The sequence below is a fragment of the Desmodus rotundus genome, chromosome 1, assembly GCF_022682495.2.
Source record: "Desmodus rotundus isolate HL8 chromosome 1, HLdesRot8A.1, whole genome shotgun sequence".
In the NCBI taxonomy this organism is placed as follows: domain Eukaryota; kingdom Metazoa; phylum Chordata; class Mammalia; order Chiroptera; family Phyllostomidae; genus Desmodus; species Desmodus rotundus.
This window is the reverse complement of record NC_071387.1, coordinates 26,968,354-26,995,296: the sequence shown is the minus strand read 5'-3', so window position 1 is coordinate 26,995,296 and position 26,943 is coordinate 26,968,354. Positions and strand designations below refer to the sequence as shown.

The 26,943-nt window shown below is 42.3% G+C and overlaps 2 protein-coding genes across 2 annotated transcripts in view; both read left to right on the top strand.

Annotated features, from left to right (window-relative positions):
- Nucleotides 1-16,030, top strand: part of TMEFF1 (transmembrane protein with EGF like and two follistatin like domains 1) — a 79,421-nt gene extending 63,391 nt beyond the window's left edge. Inside the window, exons 8-10 of the mRNA XM_024559961.4 lie at nt 3,607-3,730; nt 11,236-11,394; nt 14,921-16,030. Coding sequence (XP_024415729.3) covers nt 3,607-3,730; nt 11,236-11,394; nt 14,921-15,005 — 368 coding nt within the window. The 3' untranslated portion in view covers nt 15,006-16,030. The remainder of the gene's footprint in view (nt 1-3,606; nt 3,731-11,235; nt 11,395-14,920) is intronic.
- Nucleotides 16,031-16,445: 415 nt separating this feature from the next.
- On the top strand, nt 16,446-26,449 carry CAVIN4 (caveolae associated protein 4). Its single transcript, XM_024560283.3, has 2 exons — nt 16,446-16,956; nt 23,047-26,449. Exons 1-2 carry the CDS (start codon nt 16,549-16,551, stop codon nt 23,752-23,754), a joined length of 1,116 nt encoding a protein of 371 aa, XP_024416051.2. The 5' UTR covers nt 16,446-16,548; the 3' UTR covers nt 23,755-26,449.
- The last annotated feature ends 494 nt before the right edge of the window (nt 26,450-26,943 follow it).

Genomic DNA, 26,943 nt, shown 5'->3' with positions numbered 1-26,943 from the left:
TTTTATGTAAAAGATGACTTTTGCTGTGTTGCTCTTCAGGTACAAGGCCTTTAGTCTCTTCTTTGTCCGTGATTAAGACAACATTTCTCACCTGGAGTTGCTGTTGTTTCTTAATTTGATTTCAGCTTATTTTTCCAACTTTGACTTGTACCCTTCCCCAGTCTGTACAGCTCTTGTTGGGTTCATCTGCTGCTTGTTATCGAGAGTGCTGTGTGCATTGCACCCTCCCTTTGGTTGCCGCTGTTCCTCTGTAAATCTGTCTGTGCTCTGAGACCTAACCTAAGTCCTAGCCTCTGTGAATTCTTTCCTGAGTAATGTCACCTATAGTGAATTATCTTTTGAATTTGAATTTCCGTAGCACCTAATATTGTAAAACCTCCTTTTGGCATTTAATTATAAACTGCCATGTGAGACCCCTTCCCTTGTATTGTTCAGCATTCTGTGTGTATATGTTGGTTCCCTAAATTGATTATAAGATTTTCCAGGGTAGGGACCATGTCTATTTTAAAAATATCTTCCGTGGCTTGGCCGAGCATATGGCTGTGCACAGGAATAGTGTGGAAGTACATATGATGGACTGTGTAGTGTTGGTATTGAGCACAACGCTGAATTTGGGTTCTGTGACAGCTGCAGACTTCAGTCTTATTAGACGTGTCTGTGTCTTATCCAGCTTTGCTTTGTCTAGAACTTGATGCCACATTGTTTTTTTTAATTCATTTAATTTTAGAGAGAGGGAAAGGGAGGGAGAGAGAGAGAGAGAAGCATCGAACCCACATCCCTGGCATGAGCCCTGACTGGGGAAGGAAACGGCCGCCCTTTACTTTACGGCCTTTGCTTTCCCAACCGAGGCACACTGGTCAGGGCCGTGCCACATTCTTTCATTAATTCATTCAGTAGATGCTGTTGGTGCCATACTTCATCTGTTAATTTCCCTCAACTGTGTTCTTAAATTCGTTAACTTTTTCTCATTGCTGTCATGCAGCTGAATTCTGATGTCTTTCACATTATTCTTGAAATTTTCAGCCGTTGATGGGACGTTTTTACGGTAGATTGGTGCATTACCACAGCCTCTCTAGACCTGTACAACCCGACTGTCACACACGGTGTAGGGCTTTATTACTGTAGGTTGGTACCTAACCCCAGTCTCTACAGCCCCAGGATCATGTACTTCGTCGCATGTCACACCACGGAAGAACCACGTTCTGAGGAGCTGCGGGGTGACGAGTGCCAGAGGAGACAGGGCTTTCTCCCTTAAGTCGCCTGTGGCTTGATTTCCAGCGTAGAATGGCACTCTCGGTTTTAAAGCAGAGCAAGAAAAGTGCTACGTTCCAAGGATTAGGAGTTATGCAGAATAACACAAATGTCTAGATTCTCAGAGGAGCTCACAGCCTCACAGTAGAGACTGATTAAAAAACCCAGATAGTTATACAGCAATATCGCGAGTGTTGTAGTAGATGAGTGGGCGCTTAGGATTTCAGCAGCCTGAAGGAGGGCTTGATTTCGTCCATCCCTGCAGAGTCAGAGTTTGGGAGCTGGAGGAGACACAGGGAACGTGATCAGTAAATGGTGGATAAACGTCATCTATTCTCTGCTGTCCAACGTGGTAGCTACTGGCCGCGTGTGGTACTGTAAAACTTGAAATGTGGTGGTTGGAATTGAGATGTGCTATGAGTGTAAAGTGCTTACTGAATTTTGAAGACTTATTTAAGAAAAAAAGAATGGAAAAATGCCACCATTTTAAATAAATATGAACTGTATGTTGAAATATTTATTTGATATATTGGGTTAAATACAATATAATTAAAATTAATTTACCTATTTTTATCTTTTAAAATATGGTGACTAGAAAATAGAATTTACATATGTCTCGTATTCCACTCATGGTGGACAATGCCGATGTCATTTAACTCCGTTAGAGAGAAGGGTTGACCAAGGTTGCAAAATAGCATGAATTTACTGGTTGTACTAATTGAATTCTAGTGTATATAGTTCATTTTCTAGGCATAATTTAGTACAATATAAATACATCGATTTTGAGGTTAAAAGGCACCAATTTGGTCTTGTTAGAAATGACATAACCTCACTGCTTTAGTTTTCCTATCATGGAGCTTAATAATCATTAAATTTTTTTCTTTTTATGTGTAAATTGTGATCTCCAGAAAAATCTTCAGTTTTAGTTGTCAGTTTTTTCCTGCCGTTGACACCTCTATTCCCACTTCGCCCTTGCTCTTCCCCTTCTCAGGCACATGCCTGTGTCTATATGTATACACACAGCCTCCTATTTTGTTCCTTTTGTTTTTTGGTTTCCATTAACATTCTTCAAATTTTTTAGCTCCTTTATTTGTTTTGGGGAGAGATAAGCCTTTGCTGTTACACAAGGTGCTGGCTGGTGGTTCTAGTGTCTCATATGTGCATTGATTATCTCGCGTGATCCTCTCAGAACCCCACTGTGTGTAGGCCCTGTTATGATCTTGATCTCACAGCTCCGAAACGCCAGGCTTAGAGGGAGCAGTCTGCTCAAGGTCACACAGCTAACAACACACCGAGTCTGTGAGCTGGAGCTGTCGGCAGAAACGGCAGGAAACCAGGGAAACTGACAGGCCTGTACACATTGGGGCACTGTGGGTCCATAGCATTGAGGATTAATGCATTTGTGAGATGCCAGGAAAAAAAAGTACAAAAAAATCCATTCCAGAACGTGTGGCTTTGTGAATGAGTGTGCGTACGTAAGTCCTAGAGAGCTGACAGAGACAGATGGGGATGGAGAGAGCCGGAATGAGTGGACATGATTGGTTTTGAAGACTGGGTCCCTGTGTCTTCATCTGTCTGGCCTCTCTCTGTTTTTTCCTTCCGGACCCTTTTTCCATTTCTGACAGTGGAATTACTCACCACACTTCCATTTTCTTCATGTCAACTCATTTCAGTTCACATCAGTATACCTAAGTCTGAACAGATACTCCTCAGCATGCTTACAATGGTTTTCTTTGGATAGAGGGATCTCAGGTGATTAAATAATTTTTGTTCTCTGTAGTATTTTAATTGTTTTACGTTAACATACACTGAAAAAAGTTATGTAAAAATAGCAGCACTGTTTTCATTTGGAAAAGAGTCAATATGGTTGTTAGTGTTCATTCTAAAAATAAACCTTTCACCCTAAAATTTCAGAATCCCAGAACTTACTCTCTGCCCTTCCAGTGTTCTTTGGTCTCCGTTCCATAGCCCCCAGGTAAATAAATGGTCAGAATAAGCTGACTCTCCAGAAGCCAGTGCTATATACAGCATCTGTCTGTCCCGGAGGTGACCTTTCTTGTAGAAGTTGTGTTTATTCCTTTAACAAAGATGTTTGGGGTTCTTTTTTGGCAGACTGTTTTTAAATAACAGTAGCTCATAGTCGCATCCTTGCAAACATTGTCGACTCTCAACAGTCTCCCTGCTGTGTTGTGGCATTATGGGACCTTGATTCTTACCTAGACACCTATTTGATAAATTTCCTCTTCCAATTACCCAGCAAGGGGTGAATTTACTTGTTATCTCAGAACCTTTGAAAAGTCCATATTTCTCAATTTGCTTTTCATTATGTATTGACTTGGTTTATGTTCTTTTAAGATGCTAGCGATCAAAGAGAGGATGTTTATATTGGAAACCACATGCCTTGCCCTGAAAACCTCAATGGTTACTGCATCCATGGAAAGTGTGAGTTCATCTATGCTACTCAGAAGGCTTCTTGTAGGTAAGTCGGTGCTCTAGGTCAGAGATGAGAAATTTTTTCCGTCAGTGGTTGCTGCTCCATAGGAAACATGAAATGTGGATGAGCTGTTACCAAAAAATACTGTTTATTTTCAGTAGAGATATGAAAAAAATTCGCATCATTTCAGAAAAATTGGCAGATAATATACAACAACGATGTTATGTTAGGGTTTTGAGATTTAACATTTTAAATAAAAAATAAATATGTCATATTTCAACACTATTTTGGTTTTTAGGCAGTCTGTCAGAAGGTGGTTGAGGGACTAAAGAATGTGTTAAAAACAGAGAACATGTAGCCCAGAATGTGCCAAAATAGACTTCTAAAAATAAGGGGGTGAGGATGTAGAACCAGGTGTGATGTGAGAGATGGAAAAGGAAAGGAGGTAAACCTGTCTGATTTCAGAGAGGTTATGAGACTTGTTCAAGGTCAGCAGCAACTGAGCAATAGACTTGGGCCAAAATCAGAGCTCTGACTTCCTGATCCGCAGCCTGTTGTTAGTGCTTTTTGCTGTGCTGTGTCTGCCCACTAGGAGCGCTTCTCACTGCTGCTCACTTCTCACTGCTGAGCTGAGCCCATCCTGTCCCTCAGGTTGGTCTAATTAGCCAGGTGCTGTTTCCAAGACAAGGGGAGATGCTATTATTCTGCTCACTCCTGCTTCCGGAAGTTTGGCCAGAATCTTTTTTTCCTTTCTTTGTTACAACATCAAAACATGGAGAAATGGTATACTTTCTTTTGTTCTATCAAACGTACAAGCCCGTGGATCTTTCTCTCTAAGAAGTAATAGAGGCCATTTGAAATTGGGTCTCGTAGTTTCTCCACTCCTCTAGCTCCCTTCTCCCGACTCTTTCATTTTCCTCCTCTCCTCCTGCTTTGAAAACAACAACAAAATCTATAAATTGTTAATGGTAAAATAATTTTCTTTGTTAAACTTTAGGCTTTTTTCTGATCGAAAGCTCTTATCTTTGAAGGAATTTGTTCCCCAACCTCCTTTTCCCTGAACATTTAAATGACACAGTTGTGCAGAAGAGAACAGGCCAGTTTTTAAGTAATTAATTAATTTAAAATACTGAGATACAACTGATACATAACATTCTATTTAAGCCAGTTGTACAGTCACACAGTGGCATATGTACTTGTGTAGAAGTTTAGATCATGTTGTCCTCTTAGGATGGGGCGTCTTGTGAGACACCTAAGCGAGGGATGAGAGCAGACAATGTCCTTGATGATGCAGTAATACCAGCTCACGTCATAGGGTTTTAGTAGCTGACTAAAGAAAATTGAGTGGCATAGTGGTTAAAACTTTTGGAGTCAGATATACCGGATTGGCCAGTTATTGGCTAATGCCCTTTGGAAGTTACTTAAAATTTCTAAGCCTTGTTTTTCTCATTTCTAAAATTGTAGTAATAATAGTACCTATCTCTTAGCATTGTTAACATTAAATGTCAAGTGATTAGCATAACAGTTGGTACACAGTATATGTTTAATAAATAGCGATTGATGTTATTAGACTGTAAATGTCTTTAGGTTAGGGGCTGTGTTTTCCTGACCACTGTCTTCCCAGTGCCTCGCATAGAACCTACCCCAGCAGCTTCTCAGTAAATAATTTTTGAATGACATGTGATGATGATCAACTTTTCCCTTTTCTCCTGATCAGAGGTGTTTCTTAAATGCTAGAGAATCTCTTTGTGCACACTCAAAAGTAGTTGACCTTTTTCTTCTGTTGAAGTATTCACAGTGTCTGCGGGAATCTGGCCCTGACATCACGTGCATGTGACTGGTCGGTGGGCAGCAGTAGACAGGTGGGAATGAACGGTCTTGGCCACAGTCCCATTATTACGGTGAAACCTTCTGGTACTGTCCCGCCATTACTTGTCAGTTTGCGTAGCACTTATTTTGTCCCCAGTTCTATCCAGCACCGGGCTTTCAAATTCAACAGTGACAGGGGTCCAGGGTCTTACCTTCCCAAACCCATACAACTCGGTAGGTGAGACTGACAAATAGTAAGCAATTAAAACATCATATGAAAAATGCTACCATACATAGATACACCTGAGGGGATTGGAGGGCATGTGGGAGGAGAGGCGAGTTTTACATTTGTGCCAACTCTGGAGCCTGTCCTTTATTTTAAGGCAGTGAGAAGCCATTTAAGGATTTAAGAAAGATGTGATCAGGTCTAATTAGAAAAGGACTAGAAGACTGAAAGTTAGGAGACTGTATATTAGCAGGGAGTGGGAGCCCGGACTCATTAAAGGAGTCGGACTGGGCCTGAGATGAGCGGATGAATGACAGACAGACAATAAGGTGGTTGAATCCATACTTTTTGGTGACCAGTCAGATATGAGGATGGGGTGAAGGGGTTGGTGGAGAGTAGTGGGAAGGATGATTCAAGAGAGTTTCCAGGGCTAAAGCAAAATTCAGTCGGGAAATCCAATGGGAAGAGCCTTGAAGGGGAAATGGTGTATTCAGTTTAATATGCTTGGTCTCAGGCGCACTTATGGATGTCTAGTTGGATGCTGCTTTCAGAGCTCACGAGACAGGTGTGGTTTGAAGTCATACATTCAGAATCGTTCCATCTGTAGTGCACCCTTTTTAGCTCCCTACCCAGAAGTCCTTCCATCCCATTAGACCTCCAGCTTACTGACCCTACACCTTTCAGGGTCCTCACGCTCTGCTTGTCCTCATCTGCTCCGTACTCAGCTTACATTCTGTGGTCAGTCATTGTAGTCCCTACCTTGCCTCATCATACTCACTTGACAGAATGTAATCCTGGACAGAATGTAACTTCCCACCTGTACTGTGCACCTCTGTCCGCACAGCTGGACACGGCTGTTGTTTTAGAAGCATGCCACCAGGTTGACTTGCCACCTACTCAGAGTGGGCCCTACGTGCTGCCAGGCAGTCCTTCTGTAACTGTATTCATCGTCCTCCCCTTTGGTGAGATGTCTGCTCTGTGCCATCACCCCTCTCTTCAGACTGTCAGCATCTCCTCTCTCATCCTCACGCCTGGCTGATGACTTTGTTTCAAGTGCACTGAGAAACCTGAAGCAATGTGAAGAGAAATTCTACACACTTTTCACTGTTACCTATCATCAATTCTCCCCTCCCCTCTCCCCATGTCATATATTCTTGTATAAATATATATATATTTATAACAGTGTTTATATATATATATATATTTATTTATTCTATCTTGGTTTAAAAAACCCTCATTCTCAATTCCACCCGCTACCATCCCATTTCTTTCCTCGGTAGAAGAACTCAAAAGACTTGGTGACTCCGTCTCCAGTTCCTCTCTTCCCATCTCTCTTGAAGCCAACTAATAAGCTTTTGCTGCCAACTCTTCACTGACACTGTTCTTGTTGCTAAATTCAGTGGTCAGGTCTTAGTCTTAAATTGCATTTGACACAATTGGTCCCTCCTGTGTGATACATGTTCTTCATTGGGCTTCTGGGTTGTATTCTGTCTTGGTTTTCTTCGACCTCATTGGCCATTCCTTTTGGTCTTCTTGGCTGCTTCCTCCTTTGCTCCTTGACCATTTAGGGTTGGTGTGCACCAGGCTGCAGTCCTAGTCCTCTTCCTCTGTGATTCCATCAGTCCAAGGGGTTCACATGAGAAATACAGGTGACTCCTAATTTACGTGAGTCACAGGCCTTAATATGTGACTCATGGATCCCTCTCCCTCCTTGACATTTTCACCTCAAGCTTAGCAGGACCTAAGCTGATCTTCTGATCTTCCTTCCCTCCCCTAAACCTGCTCCGCCTGTAGCCTTCTTCCTCTCAGCTCATGCCAACTCCATCTGAGTTTACTCAGACAAAACACCTTTGGTACATCTTTGACTTCTCTCTCTCTCTCTCTCTCACACCTCATACCCCCTCAGCTGGGAAGTCCTGGTAGCTCTGTTTCAGAGTATATCCAGAATTTGATTACTTCTCACCATTGCCCTGCCCTTCCTAGAGGCCAGGCTGGCATTTTTTTCTCTCTGGCATCATTGCAAAAGACCTCCCCCCCCCCCGACCCTGATTGTATCCTACAGCAGGCAGAGTGAGACTTTAAAAATGAAAATCAGTTCATGCAATTGCTCTGCTAAAACCCTTCCAGTGGCTCCTGCATTTCACGGAGTGCAGAGGCCTTGCACAGTCTGTCCCCTTTGCTCTGTCTTGGTCCCCAGCTTCCCTCCTCATGGCCCACCCCACTCCAGACAGACTTGCCGTTCCTGGGACATGACGTGCACCCATACTCCCGGCTCAGGGCCTTTCACTGGCTCTTTCTTTGCCTGGTGTGCTCTCCTTCCACTTGTCCACATGACAGACTCCTTCGTGTCTTACTCACATGTCACCTTCTTAATGAAGCCTACCCTGACTACCTTATTTAAAATTGCACTTGTCCCTTCCTGGCTCATGCCTGGCACTCGTAATTTTCCTTAACACTTTCTCTCTCTCTCTCTTTGATACATATCACCTTCTAAAATAACCATTTAATTTACTTACCATGTTTATTGCCCTGCCCCCCCCCCCCCCCCCCCCCCGCTAGGGGATAAACAGGCCAGGGACCTTTATTTCTTTTGGTCATTGATGTGTCCCAAATGCGCATTACAGTACCTGCCACATGTCAGGTGCTCAATAAACATGTTAATTGGATGACTCATCACTTGAGTCCATGGGAGTGAATGAGATTACTGTGGAGGGTGTGTGGGATGAAGGAATAGAGGGTAGGGTACCAAATGCCTGGCTCTGCCTTTAATAAATAACAGATGAAGCAGTAATAACCTAGAAGTTAATACTTGAGATGTTTAGAGAGTAGAGCTCAAAGTCAGTTGCAGAAAATAGGGTAATACCCAGGGAGGATTGCTTGAACGATAAATGACCTATACATTTGTTTTGATATTGTGATTTTAATCTTTGGAATAAGCTTAACTGTCAGAGAGCTGCATTGTTATAGCTCCCTATGGAATTGTTTTTATTTTACTGAGCTTTGACTTTTGGCCATTAGCTTCCTGTGAAAGACGTTCTTTAAAAACTCCGGTGGGACTTTGTTATACTGTTGGATTCATTGCAGCTGCATGTTGAAGATGGTGTCCCCTGTATCGAAGGTGCCCGCTTTACCGAGGACCAATGAGACACGTTCCCTTGAATTTAATAACAATAGCAACTGTAATTCTTTTGAACAACTAACTACTTTGATTTGATTTTGTGCAGGTTGTATTTTATGTCAGTGATCTTACTGCTTTCTTTTGTCTCATTTTTGAAAGGCAGTCCATTGGTTTTTAGTGTATTTGCATAGTGTTGCAATCAGCACCATCAATTTTCGAACATTTTGTCACTCCAAGAAGAAACTCCATACCCATTAGCTATTACTTCCAAATCTCCTCATTCTCTTCAGCCTTAGACAACCACTTACCTATTTTGTCTCTCTCGATTTACCTATTCTGGATTTTTCATTTAAGTGGACTCATGTAATACGTAGTCTTCTGTGTCTGGTTTCTTTCAGTTAGCATAATGTTTTCAGGGTTTATCCATGTTGTAGCACCGATTAGTACTTTGTTCCTTTTTATGGCTGAATGAGTTCCGATGAATGGATAATAGCACGTTTTTTAACCCATGTACCAGTTGATGAATATGTGGATTGCTTCTACTCTTGGGCTGCTTTTGAATAATGCCGCCCTGAATAATTATGTGCGGGTTTTGAGGGGACATATGTTTTAATTTCACTTAGGTAAATGCCTAGGAGTGGTGTTGCTGGGCCAAATGCTAACTCTGTATGTAACTTTTTGAGGAAATTGTCGAGTTTTCAAAAGTGGCTGTAACATTTTACACTTTCCACAGTATCCCCGCCAACTTTGTTATTATCTGAGCTTTTGATTCTGGTCATTCTGATGGGTATGAAGTGGTATCTTTTTGTGGTTTTGAGATGCATTTCTCTGAAGACTAATATTTTTATTTTCCATTTGTATATCTTACTTGGAGAAATGTGTGTTCAGATCTTTGGCCCACTTTGTAATTTTTTGTCTTTTTTGTTATAAAATTGTTACAGTTTTTTATATATTCTGGATGTAATTCTGTTGTCAGATAAATTGCAAAAATTTTCTCCCATTCTGCCGGACGTCTTTTTACTTTCTTGATAGTGTCCATGTGCACAAAAGATTTTAATTTTCATTTAGTCCAACTTAATTTTTGTTATTGTTGTTGATGCTTGTGCTTTTGCTGTCACGCCTAAGAAATCATTGTCTGATGTACAGGTATAGAGATCTACTTCCTTTCTTTCCCTAAGAGCTTTATAGCTTTAGCTCTTAGATTTCGATCCGTGATCCATTTTGAGTTAATTTTTCTGTAGGTTGTGAAGAAGAGGTTCCACTTCACTTGTTTGCATGTGAATGCCCTGTTGTCCTAGCGTCATTGGTTGAAGAGACTCTTCTTTCCCCATTGAAGGGTCTTAGCACCATTGTCAAAAACCGGCTGACCATAGACGTTTGGGTATATTTCTGGACTTCTATTGCACAGTCTGCCTATCCACCTCACTACTTCTTTTGCCTGCTAGGAAGCGTGGAGCCCAAGGTGAGACCTTCCAGCAGGTGCCTAGGAACCTCAGGGACGGGGTTTGTGGGCGCACATCACCCCTGGCTTCCCCTTGTTCACACCTGCCCCCTGGTTTCTTTTTGTTGTTATATGTGCTCTGTTTAAAAAGCTTTTTTTTTTTTTTTTTTGGTAATGAAGTATGGGACATTAATACATAATGCTGTCTTTTTACTTCATATATTTTGTTAATCAGTTTCAACCGAAGACTGCCTAATTCATACATTGTACTTCTGTCAGCTAAAATTGTGAATTTTCTATTAAATATGTTGAATGTTTACCCCTGTCATGTTATTATCATCGTGATGTTGTTGCCTTTATATTTACTGTTAATTGAAATTAGATAATTTCCAAGATTAGCACCTGCTTGACTACTTGCCTTCATTCCTGTCATTACAACTTATTTTCATTTCCTGCCTGCCTCTTAAATGATGCTATTCTGTGCACTGAAAAGTATCATGACTATAATTTGGTGCTGTGTTCAAAGCACTGGAAATGTTTATACCTAGTTAATCAATCGTCCCATTTTAAGTATCTAGCCTGAGGAATAACACTAACCAAGGTGTTCACCACACCTAATTTATAATGGTGAAAAATGGAAAATAACTGATATGCCTTAGGACAAGGAATTGATAAGTTACCTATATTATCGTCACTGAATGAAATATTATGTGTATTTTTAAGTGAAGGTAATAAAGACTACTTAGCAACTTTCAAAATTAATGGGACATAGTGGTAAGAAAAAAGCACTGTGTAAAATAGACATATCAAAAAAAGTTTAAGGAAATCCACAAATTTTTTCAGATGGTAAGAGGGCGCCTGATTTTCTATTCCTGGTGAAATTTATCTTTTTTTTTTTTTTGTATCTTTTAATCTTGAAACTTAAAGCACTGGGAATTCTTCCTCCCCCCTTTCAGATGTGAATCTGGCTACACCGGACAGCACTGTGAGAAGACAGACTTTAGTATTCTCTACGTGGTGCCCAGCAGGCAGAAGCTCACGCACGTCCTCATCGCAGCCATTATTGGAGCTGTACAGATCGCCGTCATCGTAGCTATTGTCATGTGCATAACGAGGTGGGTGACGACCTGAGAAATGCCAGCGTTCATTAGAAGCGGGTGGCTGTGAAATTAAAGAAGAACCCTGAAGCACACTGAAAGTGATAGGGACTTTAAGTCCGCCAGCCTATCAGGGAAAAAGTCCTGGGATCCGCTCACCGAGGCTTCCACGCAGGTCTGGCCTCTCCCTGTCTTGCTTCTTCAGAAGCTGGGCAAGAACTCGTTCCCAGGGCTTCAGGTCTATCTGGGCTTCAGGTAGAGAGGAGCGTGAGACGATTCAATGCCATAAAGGAATTCAGGGATCTTAGAACTGTGTGTCGGTGCTCAGCACTGCTTTCAGGGGCAGTAATGGGAGCAGCAGACCTTTGGAATGGTCTGCACATGCCCAGAAGAGCCAGGCGGAAAGTTTTTAAGCCCCACCGACCTGCAAGGTGTCTCACGCCCTAAGAATATATTTGTTCACAGTAAAAACAACAAGAAAGGAAGAAAACTGTTTTCTTATTATTATTGTCATAATGTAACTTCATTTTCTGGGATATAGTCATAACTACTAAACTAATTTAAAGTTCTGTATTATAACTAAAACTATTGGAATTTATTGTAACTAAACTCCAAATTAAAGGACTCTTGAGAATGAATGCAGTTGGCATAAAATGGGCGTTTTCCACACTGAGTGGGAATATCTAAGTGAGAACTGAACTGGACCTGAGAAAAGTCAGTAGATCAAGTTCACATTGTCTATATGCTTCCCAGGCTTGTGTCTTTTCTTCTTGCTTGCCTCTTCCTTACTTCCTTTCAGATTTGGTTCAGAAGTTTCATAAACATCGTCTGCATACTTTTCTGCATTATTCTGGTCAGGGGATTGCAGCGTATCAAGTACAGATATTGGCAGGCCATGAAGGATTTATGGCTCTTCTATCCAAGGTCTGGATGGAAGCCAGACCTTCAGTAGGCTCAGCCATCTGGAGCTGAAACGATATGTCTGGAAGTGATTTGTTAAAAAGTGTTCTCTAAGTAACAGATATTTTTCATAAAACCCAGGCATTAAAGTCAGTGGACTTTATTCTGTAGAACAGATGATCTGTCCTTAGGCAAGACTACTGAGTATAAAATTGGGCAGTAGATTAAAGTAGGGACATATTGATATAAAAAGTAATGACAGCAGAAAGATTAAAAAAAAAAACCATGCAACAGCAGGCCTGCCTGTGGCCATTTAATATAGGCTCCAAGGTGAAGGCATTTGCTATGGTCACCAGACCAGTAGGTGGGAGGGCCTGGGCTGACTGAGTGCTGCCGATCCTCATACCACTCCCCCTGCCACAGAACCATCCAGAGGAGGGTCCACGTTCAGTCCTCTTGGGAGATACATTCGCCAAGTATGACCATCTCATGGGAGCAAGGCTCCAACTTGATTTTGTAGCTGTTCAGGGTTTTGAATATGGGAGAGACTTGCTATAAAACATTTTCAGAGTATTAATCTGAGTGTCTTCTGCACCAATCACTGGAGGAGAGAAACTGCGAGGTCGGGGGAGACCATTTAGGACATTATTAGAGTCAAGGACGGGTAGAGTAATAAGTGATTTGGAAGGTGAAAGAAGGAAGTAAGGTAAAGGTGTGAGGGAAGATTTTGCAGCCCTGTGATAGTGCGATCTTTAAGGAGATCAAAGTATGTTAGAGTCCGCGGGAAGCAACTTTGAGTTCAACCCCTTCATTCTTGAGAAATGAGGAGACGGGAGCCCTGGGATGGGAAGTCCCTCACCCAAGATCACAGAGGGAGTTAAGCCCTTGTGCAAACCCTAATCCAGCCTTTCACCCAGCTCTGTGCTTCTGTTCTAAGTGTGCTGTAACCCTCAAGTACTGCAGTGAAATCATCTGGCAGGCAGTTTTCAAGTTAACGCCCTCCCGTTTATACCCCAGACCCATTCCTGTCCTCACAGGCACTGGGACATCACAGTACGTTTTTAACCGTATTACCATATCTTTGCCGCCCACAGTCTCCATGACTGGAGGGTCATCTTCATTGGATTTACCTTAGATCTGTCCTTGAGGCCTCTCTTTTTAGTGTGGTGTTTTCTGTCCTAGAATGCCTTGCTCTCTTGGATTTAGAACATTATAATTACTTGGACTTGTCTCCTTTGAGTATTGAAGGACTGCCTCTCCCACGCAGTCCGTTGCGGGCCAGCTGTTCCCTTTCCCGTGGGGCTGTCTGCTGGTGAGGAGTCTTCCTTTACAAGGGTGTTCCCGCTGACCCACTTATCAGGACTGCAGGAGTAAAATTTTCTTCTTTTATGCCTGGAATCTTTTTCTTATTTTTAGACTCATAGAATGACAGAATGGCAGGGACCTTGGACCTCATCGTAGCCAACCCCCCTTATTATATAGAGAAAAAAGCCGTGGCCCCAGGAAGTTGGAACTTTTCCAAGGTCATAGTGAATTGGTGACAGGTGAAAGAGCGGTTGCTTGACAACTCAGCCCGTTTTCCCATTTATGAAGCAGAGATGATTCCAGCACTACCTCAAAGTGTTTTTTATGGGGATAGTAAGATAAAACTTGTGAAAATATATAAAGTGGAAGTGTTACCGCCAAGGCCTTTAAATCAGGGGAAAGCCATGCTCTTGAAATTGACTAAAAGCATGGGACTTTAGGGTAGGAGACCTCGTGATTACAAGACTTTTCATTAGATTATAAATTTCTTGCTGGCAGAGATTTTAGAGGTTAGTCCAAGTCCTAAATTTTACATACAGGAATAGAAGGTCACACAGCTGGTTTCTAGCAGAGCCCAAGCTCAAAACTACCAGAATTCATCCCAGTCCCCTTATTCCACCTTGCGTAGCACAGTGCTTTGTGCATAGTAAGAGCTCATATGTTTGCATTCGAGGGGGCAGGCAGAAACATACTCACGCCACCGTGAGATTTACTGCACCATGGAGAAACACGCATGGTTCAGTGAGAGTGGAGTCAGCAACTCCCCTTGCCCCCAGCATGGCTGTTCTTCACTGGGTTCTGTGGTTTGCCCAAGCAGGGTGTGGAACGACTTCTTTTGAGTCATTGCCTAAAATCTCCAGGCATTTCCTGTGTATGCCTATCAGAGGTTAAATAAGCATATTTCTTCCTGATTTTCCCTTCCTCTAAGATGTTCTTGCCGGTGGGGGGCGGGGGGGGGGGGTCAGTGCTCAGGGAAGGTACATCGGCCGGGATCCTTTCTACCGTCACGGGTTCGTATGGTACCAGTCACTGCGGTGGGGGGGTGGCCGGGCCAGAGGAAGGGTGCGGGTTCCCCTTGGGGATGCCAGTCGGCAGCAGAGCCCCCGGCAATGAATTTTGCTTATGTCCATACCTGCGTCACGGGTCTAGCCCTCTCACCTCCCGACTGTGTCGGGAAGGTAGCAGTCTGAGGTGTCCGCTCTCAGCTTGTCTTGCCCTGTTCCCCTTCCGTGTGATGGCATGCGATACGGCTTTCCGGGTGCAACGTGCATTACTCTGGAGACATTTGAAATGTCCTCAACAAAGTGACGTTTTTCTTTTCCTTTTTTTAACTCAACAGAAAATGCCCTAAAAACAACAGAGGACGACGACAGAAGCAAAACCTAGGCCATTTTACTTCAGATACGTCATCTAGAATGGTTTAAAGTGACTTTTATATGTACACTGACCATGTGATGTACATTTATTATGTCTTTTTTTAAAGAATGGAAATATTTATTTCAGAGGCCTTATTTTTGGACATTTTTAGTGTAGTACAGTTGGCTCGTATTTAGAATATTCAGCTACAACAGTTTTGGACTGTTTAGAAGTCTTCGTTTTATGTTTTTAAATATAAAAATTGATTTCATATATTTGTACCACATGGTGACTCTAAGACTTGTTCTCTACCCATGGAATGTAATATTTTTGCAAAGGTGGACCACTTCACAAATGGTTCTAAAGTCATACCCACTTCTTCCCCAGTGACCACAGCAAATGACCAAGCATGAGCTAAAGGTAAAGATGTTTACAGATTACTTTTCTTACAAAAAAAAATTTTAGAAGACACTGTGTTTAAATAGGCATTTAAATGTTTTGAGATTTAGTAACTGATTTTTTTAGACACTGCCAATCGCATGAACTGTAAAGCTGTGTGTGTTAGATGTAAAATATTTATAAGATGTATGGGCTGGAATTTGATTATTCCTGTCTTTGAACAAATCATTCTGATAATTCAAAAAAGTATCTGGTAGCAATGATGGAACAGATCACTGAAAAGTAGATTGAGACATTGTGGAAATAGTCTGTTTAACAAACAGATTGGAATAAAGCCTACTCTATCAGTTAAACTACTTTAATACACATTAATTTTTAAAGAAAATATTTGTTTTAACAAATTGTTTCAGTGTTTGTGAATAAAATGCAAAAATACTTGTTAATGATTGGTGCTCTTAAAGTGAGCTTAAAATTACCTAAGACCTCTTTATCCAAATTTGTCCTGTAGTAATAGGTATATTAATAGATTGTTGGTGTTTCAAGATCTGAAGTATGAGTAGAATGTATTCAGCTGTTCAATGTGTAGTTTAGATATTCAGAAGTATGCATGTAGAATTTAAGAATATGTTCAAAATTGAATATTAATTTTAATATTTGATTTGGAAAAGCATGTTATAATATAATGTTTTCACTATATGCCTCTGTTTGGTGTGTTTATTTACTACATTCTTTGATATTGATATCAAAGTGCAATGTCAGTGCAATTAATATGTGAAATTCATAGAAAAACCAGATTTTAGCCCCAAATTCCCCTCTGCTTTTACAAATGCTGCTGGAGAGTATGTACTGGCAAATGCCTCACCCAACATTTGGAGTTTGCTTTTTTGGTCATTTGGCTTCTAGGCTTAATGTTAGTAACATGGTGGCTTTGGTGAACTTTTTTGAGAAAAGCTTTCCTCTTCTATCCCCGCAGTCTTATTTGAGCCCCTTCGTCAGTGAGTAAGCATGTTTGGAACAGTCCCCAGTGCTTTGCAAGGGCTCATATTGCAGGCAGTCACGTATGGGTATTTGTAGTTATAAATACTTGACCAGTCTCCAGGGGTGGGGCTTCCAACCCTTTAAACAACCCCGTTGCCTGTTATCAAGTGAACTCTTTGCGCTACGTGCCAGCACTGATTGTGGTAGGCCCTCTTTGACTGGGAAATAAAGAAAATGGAACACAATAGGTCTGCTTCGAACGCTGATAAGATCCACCAGAATCGCCTGTCGAGTGTGACGGAAGATGAAGACCAAGACGCCGCTCTTACTATTGTGACCGTGCTGGACAAAGTCGCCACCATCGTGGACAATGTGCAGGCGAGCCAGAAGAGAATCGAAGAGAGACACAGGGAAATGGGAAACGCCATAAAGTCCGTCCAGATCGACCTGCTGAAGTTTTCCCAGTCACACAGCAATACAGGCTACATCGTTAACAAGTTGTTCGAGAAGACCCGGAAAGTCAGCGCTCATATTAAAGACGTGAAGGCCCGGGTGGAGAAGCAACAAATTCACGTCACAAACGTTGAAACTAAGCAAGAGGAAATAATGAAGAAAAACAGATTCCGTGTGGTAATATTCCAGGTAAGCTTGCACTTGGGTTTACCTTGATTACTACTGTAATCTCTCGCCTCCTTCAAGGGCTATCAAGTCCTACTAGAACCTTCCAGTGTTGCCTCTTAACTATTGTTCATGTTTGTGTAGTAGAATTCTGTATCAGCGGGTATCTCAGGATAAAACCATTTCTGTGTTAACTAACGTACTATCAGATCAGTATTTTGAGCCTCTCAACCATTGCATGGAATGTGAGCTGTGGGCCAGAGCTGAGGCTATTTCTTGCCTTTGAAACTTAATATTGGTAAAGCTCTTTCAGCATATTAGCCACATTAGTGTGATGCCTTCTCCTACATTTTAGAATGTTAGACCTGGAAGAGACCTAAGGAGCCTCTAGTATAAAACCCCTCTGTATTATAAAGAAACTGAGGACCTGTAGCCTCACAATGTGGTTTTTTTCCTTATTATTATGGAGAGCCAGGAAAGCCTGAAACAATAAAATGTAAGCTGCTCAGAATATAACCTATTGGAATTTTTACATATAAGTCACAATAATAAGAAACTATTTTGTAATGAATCGGGCAATTTTTCTTATTTTTCTTATCGTTACTATGGTTATACAAATGTAGGAGTCACATAAGTGACTCCTTCTGTTTAAGTACTTAGTCTTTCTGATGTAATGGTTTTTATGAGACATTGTACAATACTGTACAGTTGAACTTACATTTTTAAAGATAGGACCATATTCACGGCAAGTGCATATCTATAATGTATTTTAAAACTCTTACAAATCAAAAGGAAAAAGTGAACTCTCCTCCTGTGGTAGAAAAACGGGGAAATCATTATCAGACAGTTCACAAAAGACAGAATAAATGAGCAGACTTCCACCTTCTCCTATTTAAATATTTGCAGCTACTAAAGCATAACATATTCAGAGTTTAACGGTAGGAAAACACCAAGCACTTCAGTATTTTGCTGGTAGAAGCATTGAGTGGTACAGCACTTCTGGAGGACAGTTTTGTTGGTATGTATTAAGAACTTTAAAAATTCACAATCCTTTTGGCCCCCAAAATTCATGTCAGAGAATTTGTTTGAGGTATAAAATCCGTAATACACGCAGGCATGCTCTTTGGTGTGTATGTATATACATGGTTACCATACTTCTGAAGTGGATGGATGCCTATGTGCTTAGGGGAAAAGCCCTGGAAGAATAAACACACAATGAAAGAGGAACACAGTTGGATTACGTAGGCAGGTATTTGTACAGTACAAGGGATGGGGGCCATAATCCGCCACAGCGTCCTGTGCATGTTAGTCAATTCTCCATAGCCTCTGTGGACTGGTAAAGTTACAGTATTTTGTATCTGTTTTTAAGAGCCTGATGGTTGTTTAGGAAGAAAAATAGGGAGGAGAGAGAAGTGTGGCTTATTTCAGAGGTAGGTAGGTAGGGCCATGTCATTTCCCTTTCCTTCCAGGTCCCTGGCAGTTCTTCTCCAGGCTTAAAAATTTGAAAAAACCAGTCACCTTAGTCTCAGCGGCCAGTTTCAGCGTGAGTGTACGTCATGGGGATCTAGATTTGGTGTTGGAGAGTGTGGTACCTGTTCTTCAGTTCACTTTCCAAGGGCATTAGCAGCACGGGGTCCATATCACCTTCTGCTTGCATGCCTGCCAGCATTCTAGTATCCAGCACGTCTCCTGAGAACCTTCGTGCCAAGAATGGACCAGGTACCAATCAAGATTTACAGAGGTGAGAGCGCAAGGAAGTTTCTGAAAAGTTCTAATTGACTCATTTATCTATTGACATAATTCATCTCTTAAAAAAGTTAAGATGTTTCTATATTCACTCAGTTATTCCCTGAAACTTGCTACGTCCCCCCCGATTTTGAGCCCCCGTAGTTACTTGAGCAAATAGAAGATAGTATGAAAAAGCGGCCGAGAGGCGTCAATTAGGTCAGATCTCTTTCCTTGTAAGATAGAGAGCTATGAAGATTACGTGACATTAAGTGACTCAGAATAAGCAGCAGTTTGTCGATAAGCAGTCGGCTACAATGGGAGACCTGGTAGAAAAAAGACAAAGGCAAATAATAATGGACATAGAACATGGATTTGATGATTCATTAGATGTCAGAACACTATTCTGTAGTCACACACTCACAAGATGATTCTTGAAGTTCTTACAATTCATTCTCATAGTCGTTATCTATAAGTGGTTATATTGAGGATGCCCCTTCTACTAAAATTAACTTGAAGCCGAGTAATTCAGCTACAGGCTATGTGCACTTCCATTTGGGTCTTTCCCCCAAAAATTTTCCCTGGATACAGCTTTCTAGTGGCAATCTTTCTTGTTGTTTCATCTCCCACAGCTGGGTGTGGCTGAGCTTTCAACTAATCCTGGACATAGACATTAAAAAAAATTTTATTTCTCATACAATTATCATTTCTCTTACAATTATCATTTCTCTTTGAACAGCTTTCACTCTGATGGCTTTCTCATCGCACCAGCCAGGGGGCTCAGCGTGTCTTCTTCCAGCCTGGCCCACTAACCGAGATACGTGGTCACCTGACGAGGGGTCGGGCCATCCCCCAGTGATGTGTCTCAGACTTGTCTGTATTCCAAACTCCCCCAGCTGTGTTACTGGGATGCTCAGTCATGACCCAGAGTACTTGTTTTATTTATAAAGATCATCTTTTCTGTTTTTTTTAAACCTGGGCTTTTACATAGATATATAATGATTGCGTTTGGAAATCAACTATAATTCAGCCGTACAACCTTCAATTATTATTACAGTGTATTCACCACTGACTCATGGTGTCTGACTCACAGGAGTTACGATAGATGTTTCCGTGGAACGAGTACTTTCCCTGACTCTACCTCTGTTTTCTTCTGTTTTCAAGGCTGCTGTTACATAATTTGTTGTGCTATTGAAGAAGGATATTGGATCCCTGAGTTAAGTTATATCTGATTTCACAGCAGGATTGTGAGGGGTTTTCCCCCTAACGAGCAGTAATTATTCTGGGGGCTCCTTTCTTTTCTAATTATACCTTCTCAGGCCATATCAACCCACTCAGCGTTGCGGAAGCCGCTCCCTGCAGCAGGTGTCAGGAAGGCAGAGCATCATTTTACTCCTTCTGATTCACCAGAGAGCTATGAGACGCCCACCCTGCTTTTTTTTTTAAAGCTCCTAGACTCTCTGATACTGCAGCCAAAGAATGTAATTTTAAATAAATATCCAAACAAATAAGGTTCCAGGGTTACCTTCTGGACTATCAGGCTGATAGGTTTTTGGAATACTTGTGAATATGTTTCTTACCTGCTTATTCATTTTCTTTTGAACCGGTTTAATCTGGATATCCAGCAGGAGCACAGTTTTCTTTAGAAATTTTAACTTCAGGGGTTCAGTTAAAAGTCTTGTGATGTTTCAAGTTTTGCCTGTTGAGCTTTAGAAACAATCCCTAAATAGGACTTGGGTTCCTCTCGCAGCTGTGCTTCTGGGCTGGTTCTCAAGGTCACCAGTGTCTGCCCTGTTCCCAAACCCAGTTCCCATTCTTTCCCTTTTGACACATTTGACAATTGGTCCATCCCTCTCTTGAAACTTCTTTTCCCTCTGCTTCCCTTTTCCCTTAGCAGTGGGAGGTGCTGCTCTCTCTTGGACTTCTTCCTGCCTCACTGGCTGATATTTCTCCTTTTGGTTTTCTCATCTTTTCTGATCTACTCGTCCAAAATCCATTTATCTATAACCCTAAAATCCAAAAATTTCTGATTTTTTTTTTTTTACAACTTATTTGGCAGCAAGACCCTGCTAGACCCAAACTCATTTGATGGCAAAACCTGACCTGAAATAGCCGGAGGCTGTTCAGTCTTTAGCCTACCTGAGGGTCAGTATTCCTATTTTTTGCCACAAAAATGTTTCTTCCAAAGATCTCACTTGAAATATTATGCAATGTATCATATTATTTTCCCCAAATCTGAAATACTCTGAATTCTGAAACACATCATGGCCCCGCAGAGTCTGAATAACAGAATGTAGACTCATTCAGTCAATGTGATCTCTTTAGTCTAATCACATGATTTCTAATTTAATCTTTATGTTAATGACTCCTAAATTTGCATCTCCAGTGCAGACCTCCCTTCTGAACTCCAAACTGGCACACTCAGCTGCCTACTCGACATCTCTGCTTGGATTTCCAGGGGGCATCTCAGAATCCTCATGTTTGGACCCCATCCTTCCCCTCCAGTCTCTTCCTCCTGCTGACTTTGTCCTCTCGTTTAATGACAAATCTATCCTGCAGTTGCTTAGACCATATACTTGAAAATTATCACTGGCCCTCTCTAACACTCCACATCCTAATCTCGCAGCAGACCCTGCTGGCTCCTACCTTCCACACGGATCAGGAATCAGACCACTTCTCACCACCACCTCTGCCAACGCCCTGATCCATCTCTCACCTGACTTACCCTGTGACCTCCAGCCGTTCTCCTTGCTTCTTATCTGACCCCCATAGCCTCTTTTCAACAGAGTTATCCTGTTACAGCATGGGTCGAGTTATGCCACTACTCTCCTCAAAACTCTGTCAAAGCCTTCCTCTCACACTCAAAGTAAGAGCCACGGTCCTTGATTCTGGACACAGAGCCCTACGCGATCTGGCCCTCCTGCTACCTCTCTTACCCTCTCCTCCTCTTGGCCCATGATTGCTCTGCTCCAGCCACTCTGCCCACCTCGCTGTTTCTCCTCCCCTCCCAGATATCTGCGTTGCCTGCCCGTCTAAGCTAGGGTGTCACCTTATTAGTGAGGCCTTTCTGAGCGTCCTCCCCATCACTGTATTTCCCCCTTCCTGCTTTATTTTTACCTCTTAACACTCAACACCAGCCAACATCCTTTATATTTAACTTGCTTATTTCTCTCCGAAACTATAAGCTCTTTTACTCTGGTGTTTTTTCCCACAGGAGGATGTTCTCAGTTCCTAGCACATTCGCTGTGCAGGGTAGGTGCTTAGTTACTGTTTGTAGGATGAAGACACAAACCACTGGTTTGATCCAACAGTCGCACTGGGCATAAAACATGAGACACATCTTTGCTTCATGAACTCACCGTCGAGTGAAAGCCTCGGGGAGACGTTCATAAATAAGTAGAGCTCCAGTTCATCTCAAACTGTGATGAATAAATAGGGGTATATGCGTGTCCTTTTGATGTAAAGTGGAGATGTAACTAGCCTCTTGGGGAAGTTGGGGACATTTTAATCTATTCTTGAAGGAAGATATCTTTTACAAAGCTGGAAAGAGGTGAAGGGGCATTGACGGCAGCCAGAACCATGTACGCAGCATTTCCCTGTGTGTTTGGGGACTTGAGAGCGACTGGGTGGTGCTGGACCGAAGGTGTAGGAAAGGGGCTTAGCTCAGACTGAAGAGCCCTCTCATCACACTAAAGGGTTTGAGTGCTGTCCCGTGAGTGTTGATGAGCTCTGAAAAGTTTTAGAGCAGAGAAAGGATGTGGTCAGAGCTATGCCTTTAGAAATATTTCTCAGGAAATGCTTAGGTGACATTTTGGAGATAGAAGTATCACACAAATTCAGGCCTCAGGTGACAAGGACCTGAATGAAGACCGTGGTAGAGGCAAGGAGGAAGGAGGAGGGATGACTTGTTAAGCAGTATTATCGACAGTGCTCGGAGAGCAGTGGGGTGTGGGATGAGGAGGAGAAGAAAGATTTGGGATGATGGTTCCGAGGTTTGTAGCTGGCACCTGGATGGGTAGAGGCCCAGGAAGGGATGTAGCTGTGGAGAGGATGATGGGTAGGCCTGGAGTTTTGGACATGGGTTATATCTAGGTGGAGAAGTCTGTCCATTATTTTAAAATGTGTCTTCATCTTAAGGTAAGGGGAGATGTAAAGAGAAAATATTTGCGAATTTGCTTACAATTGGATCCCAAGGTGGAGGAGTGGATAAGGTTGTTCAGGGTTAGTTTGGGAGATGAAGAAGAAACAAGGGCCAAGGAAAGAGAAACCCGGAGAAATGCCAGCACGGAAGGAGCGGGCAGAGCGTAAACAGCCTGTGGAGGAGATCTAAAGGCGCGGCAGAAGGTGTAAGAGCTGGTCTCTAACATGCTTTCTCTCTCTCTCCTCCAGGAGGACGTTCAGTGCCCGACATCCCTGTCTGTTGTTAAAGACAAAGACCTGACCGAGAATCAAGAGGAAGACACGGAAGATGCCTTTGATCCCCCAGTAGATCTGTCTTCTGATGAAGAATATTACGTCGAAGAAAGCAAATCCACCAAGCTTAAAAAGTCAGGCAAGGAACACATTGATAATATCAAGAAGGCATTTTCCAAAGAAAACATGCAGAAGACACGGCAGAACATTGACAAGAAGGTCAACAGAATCAGAACTAGAATAGTGACCCCGGAGAGGAGAGAGAGGCTGCGGCAGTCGGGGGAGAGGCTGCGGCAGTCGGGGGAGAGGCTGCGGCAGTCAGGGGAGAGGCTGAGACAGTCTGGGGAAAGATTTAAGAAATCTATTTCTAACGCAGCTCCTTCGAAGGAAGCTTTTAAGATGCGTAGCCTTCGGAAGGCTAAAGGTCGAACGGGGACCGAAGGTCCCGAAGAGGCCAGGGAGATGGGTGTGGACATCATTGCCAGGGGTGAGTCTCTGGGCCCTGGTGGTGAGCTCTACACTGACGAGCTCAGTGAAACAGACCGCGAGGAGGCCAGGGTGGGGGGTCCTCCCCATGAAGGAGGGGAAATCCCGACCCCCGAGCCTTTAAAAGTTACCTTTAAACCCCAGGTGAAAGTAGAGGATGACGAATCTCTTTTGTTAGATTTAAAGCAGTCTTCATAAAGAGGAATTAAGTATGTTTTAAGTATGTCACCTTAATCATTCAGTGCCAGTTTAATTAGTATAGTCACTTAACATTTAGAGGCTATTTAGGGAAAAATAAATGTTATGGTTTTTATTTTTTATGTTTAAAATCTTAAAGGTAATACAAATATTATGTGCATTTCCCAGTAACTTCCTTGGGAATTCTTCCATTTGTCCCCGGGCTTCTAAGATTCTAGCAGCTTCTTCTCTGTCCCTCTCACGGCAGCTGCGGATTCTGAGTGCCTTTCTCTTGCCCCCCAGAGAAAGGGTTTCCTTGAGCGGGTCGGTGAGGTGTTCAGTAGTTTAAAACAAGTAGAGGGCAAATGTGTTTGCAAGTGAACTCTCAATTTTGGTCTAGGTTTGACGTGGCCAGTTTCCAAGGGGATCGTATCATCCCTAGGTTCAGATCAGCAGCTTTGTTAGGAAGTTAGCAACCACACATCTTTTTGATGCTTCTGCATAACAAAGTGAAGTTCTGGACTTGAGCATGTGGTTCTGGCATCACAGCTGTACTTACAGTGAGCCCTTGGCACGTCGCCGCACGTCGCCGGCTAAGAAGCTCATCAGTGAATGGAGAGGGTCTGCCTCTCCAGCCCAACTCTGAGAACGGGTGTGAAGATCAAAGGAAACAACGTACATTCTGGGGGAGCCAGAAACACAGCCGGAGGAAACGAGCCCTACTGACTCCTCAAAAACAAGTCAAATGAATTATACCTTCTGAAAAAGCCCTGAGCACCAAGCGACGAGGACCTAGATTGGACTTATGCTAACGTGGGCCTTCTGAAGCCTTTTCACAGAATCAGGAATGAAAAATAAGTGTTTGGGTGGTATCTTTTTTTTTGTCCTTTAAATCAAAGACTAAAATGAAACCTTGGGTTTGAGTTGGGTCTTAAAAGTTCTCTTGAAAAGTCTTTCTTCTGATTTTCTTTTGACTTAGCTCCGTGGTGGACTACAGCAAGGGTGTGGGCAGTGTGAAGCGTAAGGCTGTGGCTGTGTCTTCAGAAGCCCTCTGTAGGGTCAGCCCTGGTGGGATGGGTTTGGGATTGACCTCAGATACTTCTGTTTCACAGCATGAACCCCTCAGAGTGCGCATGTCCAAAACAGTATTCATAGGGGTTCACGTAGCTGCTTTGGGCGGAAGCCAGATTCCACTCCTGGCTTCAGACCTGGCCAGACCGGAAGCAGATGTCATTGCTAAAGATAACAGAAATGGTCCTACTAGTTCCGGCACTGCTGGTGACATTTAAATCTTCTGCTTTGGTAATGGGGAAGAAATGATGGCACTGCTGAGTCTGAAGAATTCAGGCAACACTCAGCTTTCAGATCAGTTTTGGATGCTCACGTAGTAATTGGAATAAATGCACATACAGAGACAGGCACTCACAGCACAGGCAGGCAGACAATAAGTCAACTTAGAATATTTGACTCAGTTACCCTGATATTTGGGTTGGGGAGTTTGATTCGGCATCATTTCTTCACTCTGCGTGAATACATAACATCATAAATTGTTCATCTCATCTTTTTATATTGAAAACCAAAGTGTATATACAACATTGACCAATCAATACATTAAATTAAATAATTTTAAAAATGTTATTATTTAAAAAGAGCTTAGATGCCTAACTAATCACGTATTTCCTTAAAGCCGTAATAAATTTGAATTTAAAAAACGGCATTATTACAAAGTCTGATGTCAGTGTCCTATTTGTAAATATTTTTACTAATAAGGAATGCAAACAGCACGGTGTGAATTTGATATAACAACCCTTCTTATATTAGATATGTTTCTAGATTGAGAAGAATGTAAACTTACAAGCTTGTTCTTTCTTCTAGCCTTGTGCAGAATAAATTATCAACTGGCCTAAAATAATTTTTGGCAAATATTACTGTCAAGGAGTTTTTGTTGCATCTGTTGCCTCCTGCCCCGTTACACAGCCAGACCTGACTGTTACGGAGCATCTCCTGTATGAGGTTCGATGAGGAGGGATTATAACCTGGTTGGCCCTGCTTCAGGGTAGACCGTGTGCAAACCCAGAAACACTGAAACAGTTTCACGTCCCCGGAGGCTCACTGTGACCTTGTACTGATTCTTGGGTGAGGATTTTTCCCTCCATGTCGCTCTGTCTCTCAAATTGCTCCCCGTATTTAGAATATTCCTCATTTCTGCAGCACCGTTTTTTCTTCTTTTCTTTCCCTCGTTTTCTTGATGTAAAGAATGTCTATTTGCAATGGGCTGCAAAATCACGCATCCTCACCTAATGCACGGAATATTCTCGTCAACATTCCTTATTTTAAAAGTCTGAAACAATACGACAGGTTTTCTGCTTATTTACTGCTCTTTGTTTTTGAAATTATACGTTAGATTTTAAACAATTTATTCAACTGAAGGACCAGCAGGATTTATCCCCCTTTCTTTATATGAGGCAAAACACGCAACCTCCCTGGGCCCCGACTGCATGGAGCCCACTTTCAAGCTAAGCCCTTCCACAGAGTGGACAGCAGGGAGGAGCAGCTCCTCTCCTGCACAGGAGGGTCCAGGGCCTTCCTCTGAGACCGTCTGCTGGCCTGGCTCTGTGCCTTGGAGGTCAGAGAAATGAGACTGAATGTGAACTAGGAATAAGGCACATTGAAATTCAGCTTGCCGAGATGGTATTTGTGGTGTGTGTGAACTCCCTGGAACAAGTTTTCCTAAATTAAAAATACAACCCAAACTACAGTATTTTCATTGGCTGCATTCTTTGCCTTCCATGCACATTTAAGGGTTTGCTTAGAACAAGGCCTGAAGTTCATTGTGATTCTGCCGCCTGAGAGGCATGGGTCATATCACGTAAAATATTCCATCGAATCATTATGAACTGCCATTCCATTTCATGAAATTACTGGGCTTCTTCTTCTGAGATGTATTTTTTATAGCTTTTTTTACTGAGACCTGATATAAAAAATTACAGATTATGATCTCGAAATCAATTACATGGCACATTTGAGTCAAGACTGGGGAGCTGATCACTAGGGTCTCAGCCTCAGTCCTGTTGGAATTTGGGCCAGTGCCAGTGCCTGGTTTGTGGTGAATGAGAAGGGAAGACGCTCAGTGCTGAGTTGTGTGTGTCTTTGTCGTGATCACTTCTTACGTGATGTGTGAGGATTTACAGCTGCTCCCGCCAGGTCGGA